General features: G+C 38.7%; 2 protein-coding genes across 2 annotated transcripts; one reads left to right on the plus strand and one right to left on the minus strand.

Annotated features, from left to right (window-relative positions):
- The first annotated feature begins 474 nt into the window (after positions 1 to 474).
- LOC113752936 (probable inactive ATP-dependent zinc metalloprotease FTSHI 3, chloroplastic) lies at positions 475 to 6281 on the plus strand. Its single transcript, XM_027296995.1, has 4 exons — positions 475 to 1824; positions 3606 to 3929; positions 4729 to 5029; positions 5865 to 6281. Exons 1-4 carry the CDS (start codon positions 793 to 795, stop codon positions 6062 to 6064), a joined length of 1857 nt encoding a protein of 618 aa, XP_027152796.1. The 5' UTR covers positions 475 to 792; the 3' UTR covers positions 6065 to 6281.
- Positions 6282 to 10178: 3897 nt separating this feature from the next.
- Positions 10179 to 12490, minus strand: LOC113751092 (proline dehydrogenase 2, mitochondrial-like). Its single transcript, XM_027294956.1, has 4 exons — positions 11855 to 12490; positions 10976 to 11621; positions 10648 to 10888; positions 10179 to 10564 (listed from the first exon to the last, which is right to left on the minus strand). The coding sequence occupies exons 1-4, from the start codon at positions 12428 to 12430 to the stop codon at positions 10510 to 10512; spliced, it is 1518 nt and encodes a 505-aa protein (XP_027150757.1). The 5' UTR covers positions 12431 to 12490; the 3' UTR covers positions 10179 to 10509.
- Positions 12491 to 13731: the final 1241 nt, after the last annotated feature.

The raw sequence follows: 13731 nt of genomic DNA on the forward strand, positions 1-13731 counted from the left end.
TAAAATTAACAAGAGACTCGGCTCGATAAGACCAAAACTCGACTCGACTCAATTCGTTTGCACCTCTAGATCTAGTTCAACTTTTGTGATTTTAATTTCTTTACAAGTTTGCATAAATCTTTTAAGTGTAGCCTAGCTATTTAATATGGTCATTCATATGTTATGACTTAATATGTTAAAATATATAAAAGGTGAGGAAAAGATACGGTGTAAATTTTTTTGTCACTTTGTATTTATTTATTTTGTTTAGCTTCCCACTAAAAAGCTAAATAGTAGAAACTTTCAATAAGTGCTAAAATCACATTATACAACTTAGTTAAATCTTTTAATAACTATTTATTATTTTTCTTTATAAATTTTTTCTTCGAAGTTGCACAGGCATGAGCGTGCATTTCCCAGCGGTTAAAATTGGTCTCGCATTGGAATTTAGGCTGATAAGATACCACTACCCGTGGTCGGATAGACTGACTGATGTCCAATAGACATCCCAAAAAATTAACTCAAAAATCTTGGGTACGCCGACCCTATCCTGAATCACCCTTCAGTCGTCTCAGGCTTTGCTTTCTTTTACAAAATTCTCTTCTAACAGTCAATGATAATGGAAGATCTGCTTGCCTAAAGAGAGCAGGTGTTAATATTTCAGAACATCAAATGAGAATACCAATTCTTTTACCTGCTCATTGAACCAGGTATTTTTGCTTCTGCAAGTGCAATCTCGAGAATAATCTTGTATTGAGTTGAAATTCTTTGTGGGTTTCATGGATTTTTTGTTGACTTCATTGTAGTATAAAGATGTCAGCTTTTCCAATTATTCCCAATAATGGCTTAATAATTTCTCAAGAAAGATTCAAACTTGATGTCGGAGAACCAAAATTTTTAGGAACATATAGAAGTGTAGCTAGTTCATTTTCTAAGTCATATCATAGTTTAGTTTCTCTGCCTTTATTGGGATGGAATTATGGTCATTGGACATCCCAACATAGATTATATTTGCATAGTACTAGGTTTAAGTCACTCAGCAATGAGACGAGACAGGCAGAAACCCGCTTGGGGAAAAAGGTGAATTATGGTACGAGAAGGAAATTTTCAATAAGATTGCGACCGAGGTTAAGATTATACTGGAGAAGATTGAAAAGGGTTTCCATAAGCTCGATTTTAAATGGTCTTGGAACATTCATTCGTAAAAACGTGAGAAGAGTGACCCTTTCGACTTCTGTTGCGGTTGTTTTGGGGCTCTGCTTTTTGTTTCTGAAACTGACTGCAACGTCGCCTCCTAAAGTTGTTCCCTACTCCGACTTGATCATGAGCCTGCAAAATGGAATGGTGTCAAAGGTTCTTTTCGAGGAGGGTACTCGTCGGATATACTACAACACAGAATCGTGGGTGATGAAAGATGCTCAAATATCAGAACGTGAAGCTTTAGCTCCTGGAAATAGTATAGATGATGGTCAAGCCGGCAATGATGTTCTAAAAACGAGTCAAATGGGTAGCAATGTGCTTAATAAAATGGTGAAAAGCCGAGCTTCTACTCCTTTATGGCAATTTTCTACCCGGAAGATTGATCACGATGAAGGATATCTTCTTAGTCTAATGAGGGAAAAAGGAACTTCATACAGCTCAGCCCCTCAATCACTACTTGCGTCAATCAGGAATTCATTGATAACAATGCTGTCATTATGGATCCCATTAACTCCTATCATGTGGCTTCTTTATCGTCAACTTTCTGCGGCCAATAGTCCAGCTAGAAGACGAAGGCCAAGTAATCAGTTGGTTACTTTTGATGATGTGGATGGTGTGGATACTGCAAAAGTAGAGCTTATGGAGGTATCCTCAAAATTTTGCTCATTAAATTTCATTTGCAGACACGCTTCTCATTGTTGATTTTTCTGAGAATGCATATTAGAACTAGAGATTGTAACTAAGAGGAAGTTTAAATGGCCATGAAATTCTCTTTGAGGACATGATTCATGTGGGCCCGCCTGTGTAAATGCAGCTAAATATAGAGCAGAGATTGTTAGTTCAACCTTTTGACTGCTCTGTGGTACCATTTGCGCTTGATGTGTGCAATGCTATTTGTCCCTTTCTTAAGCTGAACAATTGTTTGGTTCAAAACTTGGATATAGAAAAAGGAATATCATTCATAAGGAAAGTTCTGCAATCTTTAAGTTTTGGCAATAATCTTATCCCCAAAGAAAAAAAGTTTCAGCAAAATAACTGTTATGAGAAAATATATTACATGCTGTTCTAAGCAGTATTATGGTTTTTTTTCCCTTTTATTTTCCTAAATATCTTTCTCTTTTTCTGGTTTTACTAAGGATGAGTACAAGGAACCAGGTAACCCATTTACTGGACCTCTTGACCCTTAACATTTTTTGAAACTTAGTGTCACTCCTCATTAAATCAAGTATTGATCTACAACATTAGTTGTCCAACTGCAGTTTAAAACTGTCTTGGTAAACTTGAATAGTTTATAGTTCAATATATGGAATTGGTTTCATACTCCATCATAGATGTAGATCACTAAACATGGTTTGCTTCTTAGATGAACATTGGTATGCCAACCACTTGGTGTACTTGCTTTAGTTACCAAATCTTATACTCAGGATGATTATAGACACTAATAGTTCTCACCTATTTTTGGTCTGGAAATGAGAAAGTCAAATTTCTCAGCATCATTATATGAACAATAGTTGTGATTGAATTTCTGCTTTGATTTTCACTTTCAATACTGCTTGCTAATAGTAAGAGACATACCTTTGTTACTATGAAGCAAGAATCCTGGAGATACACTTACCATGATTGGGCTAGGTTAATGATCATATATGTGTGATGATCTACTTGCATATTCCGGCGTCCAAAAGTATAATGCATACTTTTCTTAAAATGAACACAATTCGGTCATAGAAGGTAGCTAGACTCACTTCTTTCTTCCTTTTCCTCTCTCTCTCTCTCTCTCTCTTCGTTTGGCATTGACTGTCTGTCTAACCTAGATTGCTATATTTTCCTATATTTTGTTAAGCCTATGCATAGTTATCAAAACTGAATAGAAGAGGGAGGTAGTACAAATTCCAAACTTGAGTCACTTGAATATTTTTCAAGGGCTACACAATGATAAACTTCCTTTGAGTTAGCATACAGTGCATAAAAGTAGAAATCTGAAAACAATTGGAATGAGAATGTACAGTTGTGTTATTGTTTGAACATTATTAACCATATTTATCTTGTTTCTGAAGAGCACATTGGAAAGTTAAAGTAGCAAATGTTAACTGAATATATCACCAAATCAATAAGGACAATGTGTCTTTCGGCCTTTTGAGATTCTGTTTTATATTCTGAGCTCTGTGGTGTGCTATCAAGTAAGTCTTTCATGCTAGACTGATTTACTGTGTTTTGGATTAAAGATTCAACAATACAGCATGAGATGCTACCGGAGTTAGTTTCTTTTATTGCTGTGTGGTTTTGCATACCCCTGGTCACTAAGTATACTTTTGTGTCTGTCTGTGTGAGAGAGCGCTTGCATGAGCCTACATACACATAATTGTACACAAAATTACAACTGTTTGTTGCCATTGGGATTGGTTTTGATGCACGCACTTCATCTACAGATAGTATCGTGCCTACAAGGAGCAATAAACTACAGTAAGCTAGGAGCAAAGTTACCCAAAGGAGTGCTACTTGTGGGACCTCCAGGAACCGGGAAAACATTACTAGCCCGTGCAGTGGCTGGAGAAGCAGGAGTACCATTTTTTTCAGTTTCTGCCAGTGAATTTGTTGAGTTATTCGTTGGAAGAGGAGCAGCACGTATTAGAGATCTATTCAGTGTTGCAAGGAAAAATGCACCTTCAATAGTTTTCATTGATGAACTTGATGCTGTTGGAGGAAAACGTGGGAGAAGTTTCAATGATGAAAGGGATCAAACACTTAATCAGGTATTCTTTCACCCTGACTCAGGTATTTCTGCCTTTGTATATTTGAAAGTGTTTAGCTCTTAAACAATCCAATAATAATATGAAAAATTTAAGGGACATTAGGTGTGCCTTCTTGGAAGCTACGGACCAGGACATAAATATTTTAGAAAGATGAACACGCAATATATAAAGAGTTGAATTGTGTTGCATTAGTAGCATGAGCAAATTAATGAGAACTTCTTTGATGTGTTGCGCTAGAAACAGATTTATGTTTCTAAGGACCTGAAGATGGTAATGCATATGAACTGTTAATTGAACAATCATAAATGAATAACAAAAACTAGTTGCTAGAATCACCTAGAAATATTTGCAAGAAAAGCTCATAACTTCAAATTCTCGATCCAGAACAATGATAGTAATCAATGGTACATGGCTATTATAAACCTGATAAAATTAAAACAAAAAAAAGTGCAAAAGACAATTCACAATTATATTGGAAGCACAAACCAATGACCTTATCCTGAAGCTAACAATTGTTCAGTCTCTCAGGAGTTTGAAAGATGGTTCAAAATTTTTGTATTTAGGTCTTCTCCACTTGATGTGTCTAAAGTGGTCCCAGTAATGAGGATACTGGTTCTGAAAGCAAGACTACTAGGTTTATTTCCATTTGAGATTTTGTTTTCACCAGCTTTTTTTGTGGTTGTACTTGCCATATTCATTATGATCTTCAGTAACTCTTAATTTTGAGTATCTTAAAAGATTGAAGAGCTTTTATTTTGTATAATTTCAATTTTCATTGACAATTCCTTGGCCTTTGCAGTTGCTGACTGAAATGGATGGCTTTGAGTCTGGAACAAATGTTGTTGTTATTGCTGCGACTAATAGACCTGAAGCTTTGGATCAAGCTCTTTGTCGACCTGGCCGCTTCTCCAGGAAAGTTTATGTGGGAGAACCAGATGAAGCTGGGAGGAGAAAGATTTTGGCCATACATTTTAGAGGGGTGCCTTTAGAGGAAGATATGGACCTTATCTGCAATCTAGTTGCATCTCTCACTCAAGGCTTTGTTGGTGCTGATCTTGCAAACATAGTCAATGAAGCTGCACTGCTTGCTGCACGCAGAGGTTAGTTTAAGATGTGCTGCATTAACAAACTAAATTTCAGTTCTCTATCGGTGCAATCTTCTCCGCTGGTTAATTAAAAGAATGGTACTTTTTTTTTTTAAATTGAGAGCATCCTAGAACAATTATTTTCACCTCCCTAGACTCTTTGTAGGTCTGGTTTAGTCTATGGCTCGGCTCTTCTTGGGCGAGTACTTTCAACTCTAGCGGCATAAGCTCTTTGAGTCTCACCTCCCTAGAAGTCAGGTGCTATTACGGCTACCAAGAAACTCTACCTTATCACTGGTTGAGAGAGTTTGGAGGATAGCTTAATGTGCGTAGAAAATGTCTCCTGAGCTAGCTAGGAACATAAATGGCATAGCATCCTTTTTTAAGCTGGAGAACTGTTGCTTTATGCATGATTGTTTCTTGGACATTTTAGAGGTGGTTATGGGTATTATTGCAGGAGCTGATTAGTAAACTGAAAGCATGGTGTGGGAAGTTTTGATCGGCCAAAGGATGTTTTCAAAGCATCTTAAGAGCTGCTTCTGAGAATCAGCTTTGTATACCTTAAAAGCAGTTAAAGCAGGGTCTACCGCAAAAATAAAAATAGCTCAAAAGCTTTTAGATTCAAAAGTGGTATAATCAGCTGATTTGAAGCAACTGATAAACTTTGCTGCTAAATCTCTTGCTACTGGTTTCCATTTCTTGAATATCTGAAATTGCTTAAAGGATTTTCCAGTAGCCTTTTGTGAGATGTCGAGAATGGTGTTGGTCATTTAATGCCTTCTGATTTGACCTTGCAAAATCTATAGCTGAATTTTCAATTCTGCTTGTCATATGCTTTCCTGATCCACAGGGGCAGAACGTGTCTCCAGGGAGGATATAATGGAAGCGATAGAAAGAGCCAAGTTCGGGATAAGTGATAGGGATTCGAGTTCTAGTACCATAGGTAGGGAGCTAGGAAAACTGTTCCCTTGGATGCCTTCCCTAATGGGGAGGAATGATACGAGACAGGAAGGAACGGGTGGGCCTCTGGGCTATCAAACTCTAAGTTGATGAGCGCGTTCCCGTTTGTTGTATCCGGTCATTTGACCTTCACAAGTATAATTTTGATATCTGTAGATGTAGCTGCAATAATCTTTGCTTCCATCGAGATGGGGTTCTTCTTGTTTATAATTTTTGTGCCGATCTGTAAACCAGAAACGTGATATTACTCCCACTTAATTTCTCCTATGATAAATACATTAGAACGTGGTTAGTATCTGCAAATTTACGTTTTATGGCAGCTTTACGCCTTGTTTGGATTGCTGTTTTTCGTAGAAAAATTACGTCGTTTTCCGTAATCACATTTCCCTATTACCTTTTTTCCCTTACATACATCAAATCGCTACAGTAATTTTTTCATGAAAAATCATGAAAAATGCAATTCAAACACAACCTTAATTTTTGGGTTAATAACACTTTGCCTTCCTGGATTAGAGTGGTAGTTCTACTTTGTCCTCCTGAACAAAATATATATATATATATATATATATATACTGCCTAGGAAATGTTAAGAAAGATATAATCTGCAACTATTTATCATTAATTGAACCAGTAAGAAAGGTATAATGTAAATATAATACTCAAAATTAACATACTTTATACCAAAATATTTATTGATAAAAATACTATATATTTCTATGGCAAGGGAAGGTGTTACTATAAAAAAAAAATTGGGTGGAGGAGGAAGGTGTTACGATGGCAGAGGCAAAAGAGGGGAGTGAGAAAGATGGGCAATGACAGGGAGAGAGTAAGAAAACCAGAGAGCATGATGAGAAAAAAGGTGGGGAGAATACTAAGGTCTTGTTTGAATTGCTTGTTTCCGTCAGAAAATATTGTCGTTTTTCGTGATCACATTTCCCTATCACCTTTTTCCCTCACATATATCAAATCGCTACAGTAATTTTTCCATGAAAAATGACGGAAAATGCAATCCAAACACAAACCAAGATAGGAAAAATAATTCGTTGCTATTTGAATGGGATGGTGGAACAAAAGTCCCTGATTAACCCAATAATAGCAATTTCATGAATTTAGATCTTCTATTGTGATAGATTAATTGTATGATTGTAAGCCACCTTTGATTCCAAAACATGTCTTGTTCGTAGTGATAAATTACACCTAAACCCACTCCAATATTTTGGAATGAAAAAAAAAAAAGTGAAGTGAGATTTGCACTTTCAAATTAGCTTCTACCACTTATTGAAAGGATATTATTTAGCGAGAAGATTGGAGTGCGAGTGGTTAAAATAAGAGTGCAAATATCAATTCTCCAAAAGAATAGTAGTTTATTAAAGATTATCAAGCTTTAATAAAAAAAAATATTATTTGCACTCCCATGTTTTTAACCACATTTTCAACATAAAATAAATGTTGGGAGTACAAATAATAAAAAATAGAGGAAATAATAATATTTCGCTTTTAGCAGTTATTATCATTAATTGAGTATTCCCATTCCTCCGACCATACGGCAGGCGCTAGAATATGGTCGTTGTCAACATTGGCAACTGATTCCCTTAGTGGGCCTTCCAGACGATTCGCACAGATTCTTACGGTAAGAATTTGTTGTTAATAAAAGGGAAAAAATCCGTGAATCTCTGAAATTGGAAGGATACGGTCCAGGAGAAGACAAAAGTGCTGCCGCTTTGGGCCAACCATTTGTATGTATTAGCTCATGGCCTCTTCACGCCTGAAAACGACGTGCGCTTGTCCTCCCAAACATTTCCAGGATGGATCTTTTTGCGTCTTGTGACAATGCCAACATCAATGCCCACCTAATCGGATGCCCGGTCCCCGTCGCTTCACTTTTCTTCCCATGTTCGTTGGAATCCTGGACGCAGCGCAGCAGGATCTTCGATGCCGTGCCTCCCCAAGTACGGAAAGTCACCTTCTTTTTTTTTTCCCGTCAATTGTCATCATCTAACTTATTCTTATTTTTATTTTAACCTATTTTAAAAAGATAATTCGACTGGATTACGAGAAATCGCCTGAAATTGAATTATCACCGGATCATACGAATGCATTAGACATCCATATGGATCTAAGAGAACTACATACAGGGTCACACGTAAACTCACTGGCAAAGTGCCTTTTGGCGACTTCTTGTGAGCCCAGCAGCCATTGAACACTTCAAAGATGAGAGAAGGAAATAGTAGTGATACTACGGGTTTAAAGTTCTTCATGCAACACGGCATGCTCCAACTTGGTCTTGGACCGCGGAAGGAGGACTCAGACTCATCGTCAAGGAATTTCTCTTCTTTAGATGAGTGCAACTTGTTTTTTTTTTTTTACGCTTTCATCCTTCCTCGCATCCTTTTCAACGACCTTTTCAACGACAAGAATGACTCTAAAAACCCTCCTCTAATCACGAAATAATGTACATGAATATCACTTGGGATCCTCGGTGACATATTTTGAGTGCCAATTCAATGCCACTTTTAATATTGCGCCAAGTGTCCTGTTAGTATTTGTATTTTAATTTTTTAATAATTTAAATTAGTTTGATTTAACACAAATTTTCTCTGCTCTCTAAACCTTTAAACCAAAATTAACCGACCGGTCTAATTCATTTACCAAGTTTTCTCTACCCATCAGGACGATGAACCTCAAGATCTCTCAACACTACTCCCCATCCTTCCAATTCATTCCATTCAAAATTTAGTATCACATCATCTAATACTTCTCCCTCTGATTCAACGAGGATCATGGCATCAATCCGCGACCCTTAAATGAATCTTGGGATAGCATGCTTCCCGGTCCACCTTCTCGCAACAATGGCGGTGCCGCCGACCTATCTCCCGCCGATCTCCTTGCTTACGCCACCGGCAGCTCTGTATCCATTGTCGATACCCATTCTATGCAGTTAGTTGCCACAATTCCTCTCCCTCCTCCATCTACTGCTGCTACCTCTGCTACTCCTTCCCTCTCCCCTTTCGTCACCTCCGTCCGCTGGTCCCCGCAGCCTCTGCCCCACCAGCGGTGCAGGGGGGAATGGGGCTCCCGTGTTGGCCGTTTTCCCTACCTATATGGTGAGATTCGCATATTCATGGCATTGGAAGCATATACTGTATGTGGTGTTTCCGAGGGAGTTGGTGGTTTTTGATTTGCAGTATGAGACAGAATTATCTATGGCTGCATTGCCCAGGGGATGTAGGAAGTTTTTAGATGTCTTGGCAGACTCCCACAAGCTTCCAGGGACTTTGTCTCTTTTTGGCTTTGTTCAAAGCAATCACCGATGAAAGACTTTGGTGGCTCAATCGCTTAGGTTTTCTTTTTCTTTTTCCCCAGATCGTGAGTAGTTAACTCAAAAGTGATGGTATTTGAATTAGACCGGCCGGTAAATTTTGGTTTAAAGGTTTAGAGGGTAGAGAAAATTTGTGTTAAACCAAACTAATTTGAATTATTAAAAAATTAAAATGCAAATACTAACAGGACACTTGGCGCAATATTAGAGGTGGCATTGAATTGACACTCAAAATATGTCACCGAGGATCCCAAGTGCATGAATACATGACCAACAATCCCTAAGACAATTCACACGGCCACATGATCAACAATTGTAACAACTCTTCCATAATCACCAAGCAATGCACGTGAAACAATGACTACTTGACCAACAATTGAGACAATTCCACAGCGAATTCTAGGGAAGACATGATCAAAATGCATTTCACGCAAACTTGCAAATGGAAATTTATGCTACTAATAATACCACCCTACTAAATAAAGTCATTCGAGAATGAGTTAATTCACACTCCCTTCATTCTCAATCCCCGCCTAGTGTGTTTGGATAGCCAAATAACGGCCAGAAATTTTTTGCTTACATCACAAATACAATTTTCAACACACTTTTTTATCTTTCCAATTACCTTTTTATTTCACGTACAATACATCACATCACAAAAAGTGTTATAGTAATTATTCCAAATAATATTTCAAATAATCTCCTATCCAAACACTGACTCAACTGTGCTCCTTCGTTCCAAATTCACGCCTAATACAAATATTGATTCAATGGTACGAGCTATCGATGCGTCACAGGTTTTGAAGATAGAACCGAGAGGTGTGGATAATAGCCTCTCCTACACATTATTTTTGGACATCAGCAAAGCTGAATAGTGAATACCAATTGAGAAAGGCTACTAAATATTTTACAAAATACTACTCTATTATTTCAACAACAAAAGGTGAGCTTAATGTACATTGCACAAAGCAACAACAACATGACGACCAAGAACCTACTAGTTGCTAATCAATCTTCATTTTTTTGCTTTTGTATGTACATTTGCAACAGTCGTTCAACATTGGATTTGCAGCCTTATTTTTCTGCATTTTGGGTATATACTCATTATGTCGGCCTGCAAGTTGCTCTTTCTTCTTGTTATTCAATGATGGTATACATGACTTGTTGCTTCGGTCCTTCAAAACCAGTCTTCAACTCGATTCCATAGCCTGGTGATTTAGTAACCTTGTTCCTCAGTGAAGAAGGACTTCAGTCTCCGGTTCAGCTCTTTCCTGTGACTTGAAGGAAAATATGTCAAATGGAACATCTATTTACAAGGGACAAAACCACTCAAGCCAATTTTACGCATCTATACCTCATCAAAAGTCGGTCCATATTCGAGGTAGATAAGAGACCTCTGTTTTCTTCAGCTCTTCTAAGGAGGTAGGGCATAATCTGCTCTACAGGTCCAAATGGCAAGTACTTGCTGACTCGAAATCCTGCATTTTTCAATCCAAAAGACAGCGTCTCTGCCATTGCATAAAGTTGAGCGAATTGGAGCTTCCGGTTATCCTTTCCGATTCCCAACTCTGTTGCCTTAACCGCTGCAAATTTCCCTGTTCATCATCAAAAGCACACAACTTACTCTTAGAAATGTATTGTGATTGAGTTCCTCAAACGTTATCATATTTCAGATTCTCTACCTGATTCAACATTGTGTGTTGCAAGAACTACGGCGCCGGATCCACTAGCAACCTCTTCAAGCAGAAACTCTGCGCAGCTATTATAGCTTGCATGCGTTTCTTGGATATTGTTTTGAATAGGAGACTCCGCTCCCAGAGAAGCTGCTATTCCTCGTTCGCTCGACATATAAGCACCCCTCACCAACTTAAACCCCACCGGCACTCCAGCTTTATCTGCTGCTTTCTTTGCCTTTACCAACCTATCTTTTGCATCTTTTAGGTAAGCTTGAATTGTTCCGAAAAGTAGAGGTTCATCATCTCTATGATACAGGGCAGCCGAGGAGTACGTCAAGTAATCAATTGCTGGTTGCAGGGCAGTGTCCTCTGCATCAATTAGTAGTGGAACATTGGCTTCCATACCCTTTTCACAAATCTTGAATAATCTTTCATGAGTCAAGAGGAGATTTCGCTCTTCCTCTGGGGACAAAGGCTCTGGCTTTTTTGGGGTATGATAAAAGGGGCTTGAATCTGAGAAAATTGGAAAACAATTAAGCTTCCAGGGGAGATGGAAAGCACTATCCCTGTATTCCCATCTCAGCAAATCGCTTACTCTTCTAAGCAAACTAGGGGGACAAATTGCACTAATCTTCACTACAACAAAGCTAACCTGTTCCAGAAAAAATCCAACATTTTCAAGCACTTTGCTAATTTTTCAGATATAGCACATGCATAATGTTTACAAGCACAAGAGAAGAAAAGTGCATTACTGTTTTTTTTTTTTTTTGAGAGGAGAGGGGGGGTAGGGGTGTGGAGGGGGAAGGTTTTGGGGCGTGCATGGAAACCAATGACCAGAAGAGGGGGAAAAGGTAAAAGAAAAGGAGATTGATGCAAGCAGCTTACAGAGGACGGTGGCAGAGAGCTTGAGTATTCAACTGTCCTGATAAACTCCATCATATTCTGATCGCAGGATTCATAGTCCGCAGCATTTTCCAGACCGTAATCCAACATCCCTTGCAATCCAGCAGGATCCCATAGCCTGGTGATGGTCCTACCTGCCTCCTCCAAATTTTTACCGGCACAGAAATGATCATAAAAAGTATGTTTTATAGCTTCCGATATAACCTGCTTCAAGATAGGCGTTTCCATAAGCCTGGAATTCATGACCCACAGGCCCATATCCACCATGGGGTCAACTGCAGCCATTTCCAGGGTGATCAACGATTTCAACAGCCTTGGGGTGGAAACCGTTGAGAATAATCCCTTGACGTCTTGAAAATCAACGATGCTGTCTCTGGAAGATTGAGTTGGGGTGACGGTGGGATTGATGGAGAAGTTGGCCTCACTGTCGGCTCTTTCCACTAGATTTAAAGGAGAAACGGCAGCAGCGATCGGGGATGGAGCAGAGCTAAAACGCCGGAGGAGGAAATATGGGAGGTTTTGGAGAAGCTTGGGGCACGCGACACCACGAGTGGCCATGCCCAAGGCTGATGGCGAAGTAATTGCGGTCTGTTACTGCGGTTGTTGGCAAGCCTTCGGTCTTTCTTCACGTATGGGGTGGTTGTTGTGTTACTCATGTACATATATAGACATAGATACACGCGGAGCAACAAAACCATTACGTTACTTATTACAGGATCCTTCGTGGCCCCCCGTACTTGTGTGGGTCAGAATCGGCGTAATTAATGGTCAAATGATTTTGTGAGTCGCGCCGAATTTTAGTTCGCGGTAATGAATACGTTGGATACAGTCATCCAAGGCGAATTAACGGTTGGGGGGGGAGGGAGGAGGGTCTGGCAAAAGGAGGTACGTCACGTCAAGACGAAATCAGGATGGTACTGCATAGTCATTTCCCAGTCATGTCTTACTGGAATCCGACTCAGCCCATGCTCACGTCCCCCTGGACGCCAGCCAGCTGCTCTCCACTAACTCCTTGCTTCCGCTTCTTCTGTCTTTCTTCCTCGCTTCCCGCTGTTTTTTTTCTTAATAGCAAGTGGTAACTTCTTCTGGTGCAGAGGATTAATCAGACTGGAGATTTGGTCGACTTACTTACTTTATACCTTGTTTGGATTGCATTTTTTAAAATTTTTTTAAAAAAAAATTACTGTAATAATTTAATATATGTAGGGTAAAAAATGTGATTTAAAAAATATGTTTACAAAAAACGTAACAATTTTTTTAAAAAAATTACTGTCCAAACAACGCCTTAATACTATAAATTTTATCGTCACCACTTATATCTTTAATGAAAATTAGTTTTCGCATGGTTATACTAGATTGTAGTAATAACTCCAACAGAAGAAATCGCACCCCTAAATTACAATACGAGCCCCGTAGGTGGTCCGACTCATTTTGTGTCTGATAGTTATTAGCATGTCCTGTGATCGATTCGTGTATACTATCTCATCGTGTATCCTTAAAATAAGATTATATATAGTCTAAAGAATTAGTCTCACCAAAAAGTTGATGCGTCCTAAGTTAAAGAAAATTACAATACAAGGTCGCTCTTGGCAAACTAGAATGAACGAGTATTGCCGAAATAAAATTTCAGATTTACCCTTGACCCAAATGGAGTTATCGTGTAGTAGTACAAAAAAATTAAGTACTCCAGATTATTTTTCCCAACCGTGGGTGAGTGTGGAAAATCCAATTTAACATGTGATATGTATCAGTTCCTCCTAACGTACCTTGGGAAGTGGGCGCGTCCGGTTTGCATGTTGCAGGCCAGGGCCTAGGGAGTTGGGTCAATTGAAGTTTTTTAATTAAATTTAAAAATACAG

Source organism: Coffea eugenioides, chromosome 11 (genome assembly GCF_003713205.1).
Source record: "Coffea eugenioides isolate CCC68of chromosome 11, Ceug_1.0, whole genome shotgun sequence".
NCBI classification, from domain to species: domain Eukaryota; kingdom Viridiplantae; phylum Streptophyta; class Magnoliopsida; order Gentianales; family Rubiaceae; genus Coffea; species Coffea eugenioides.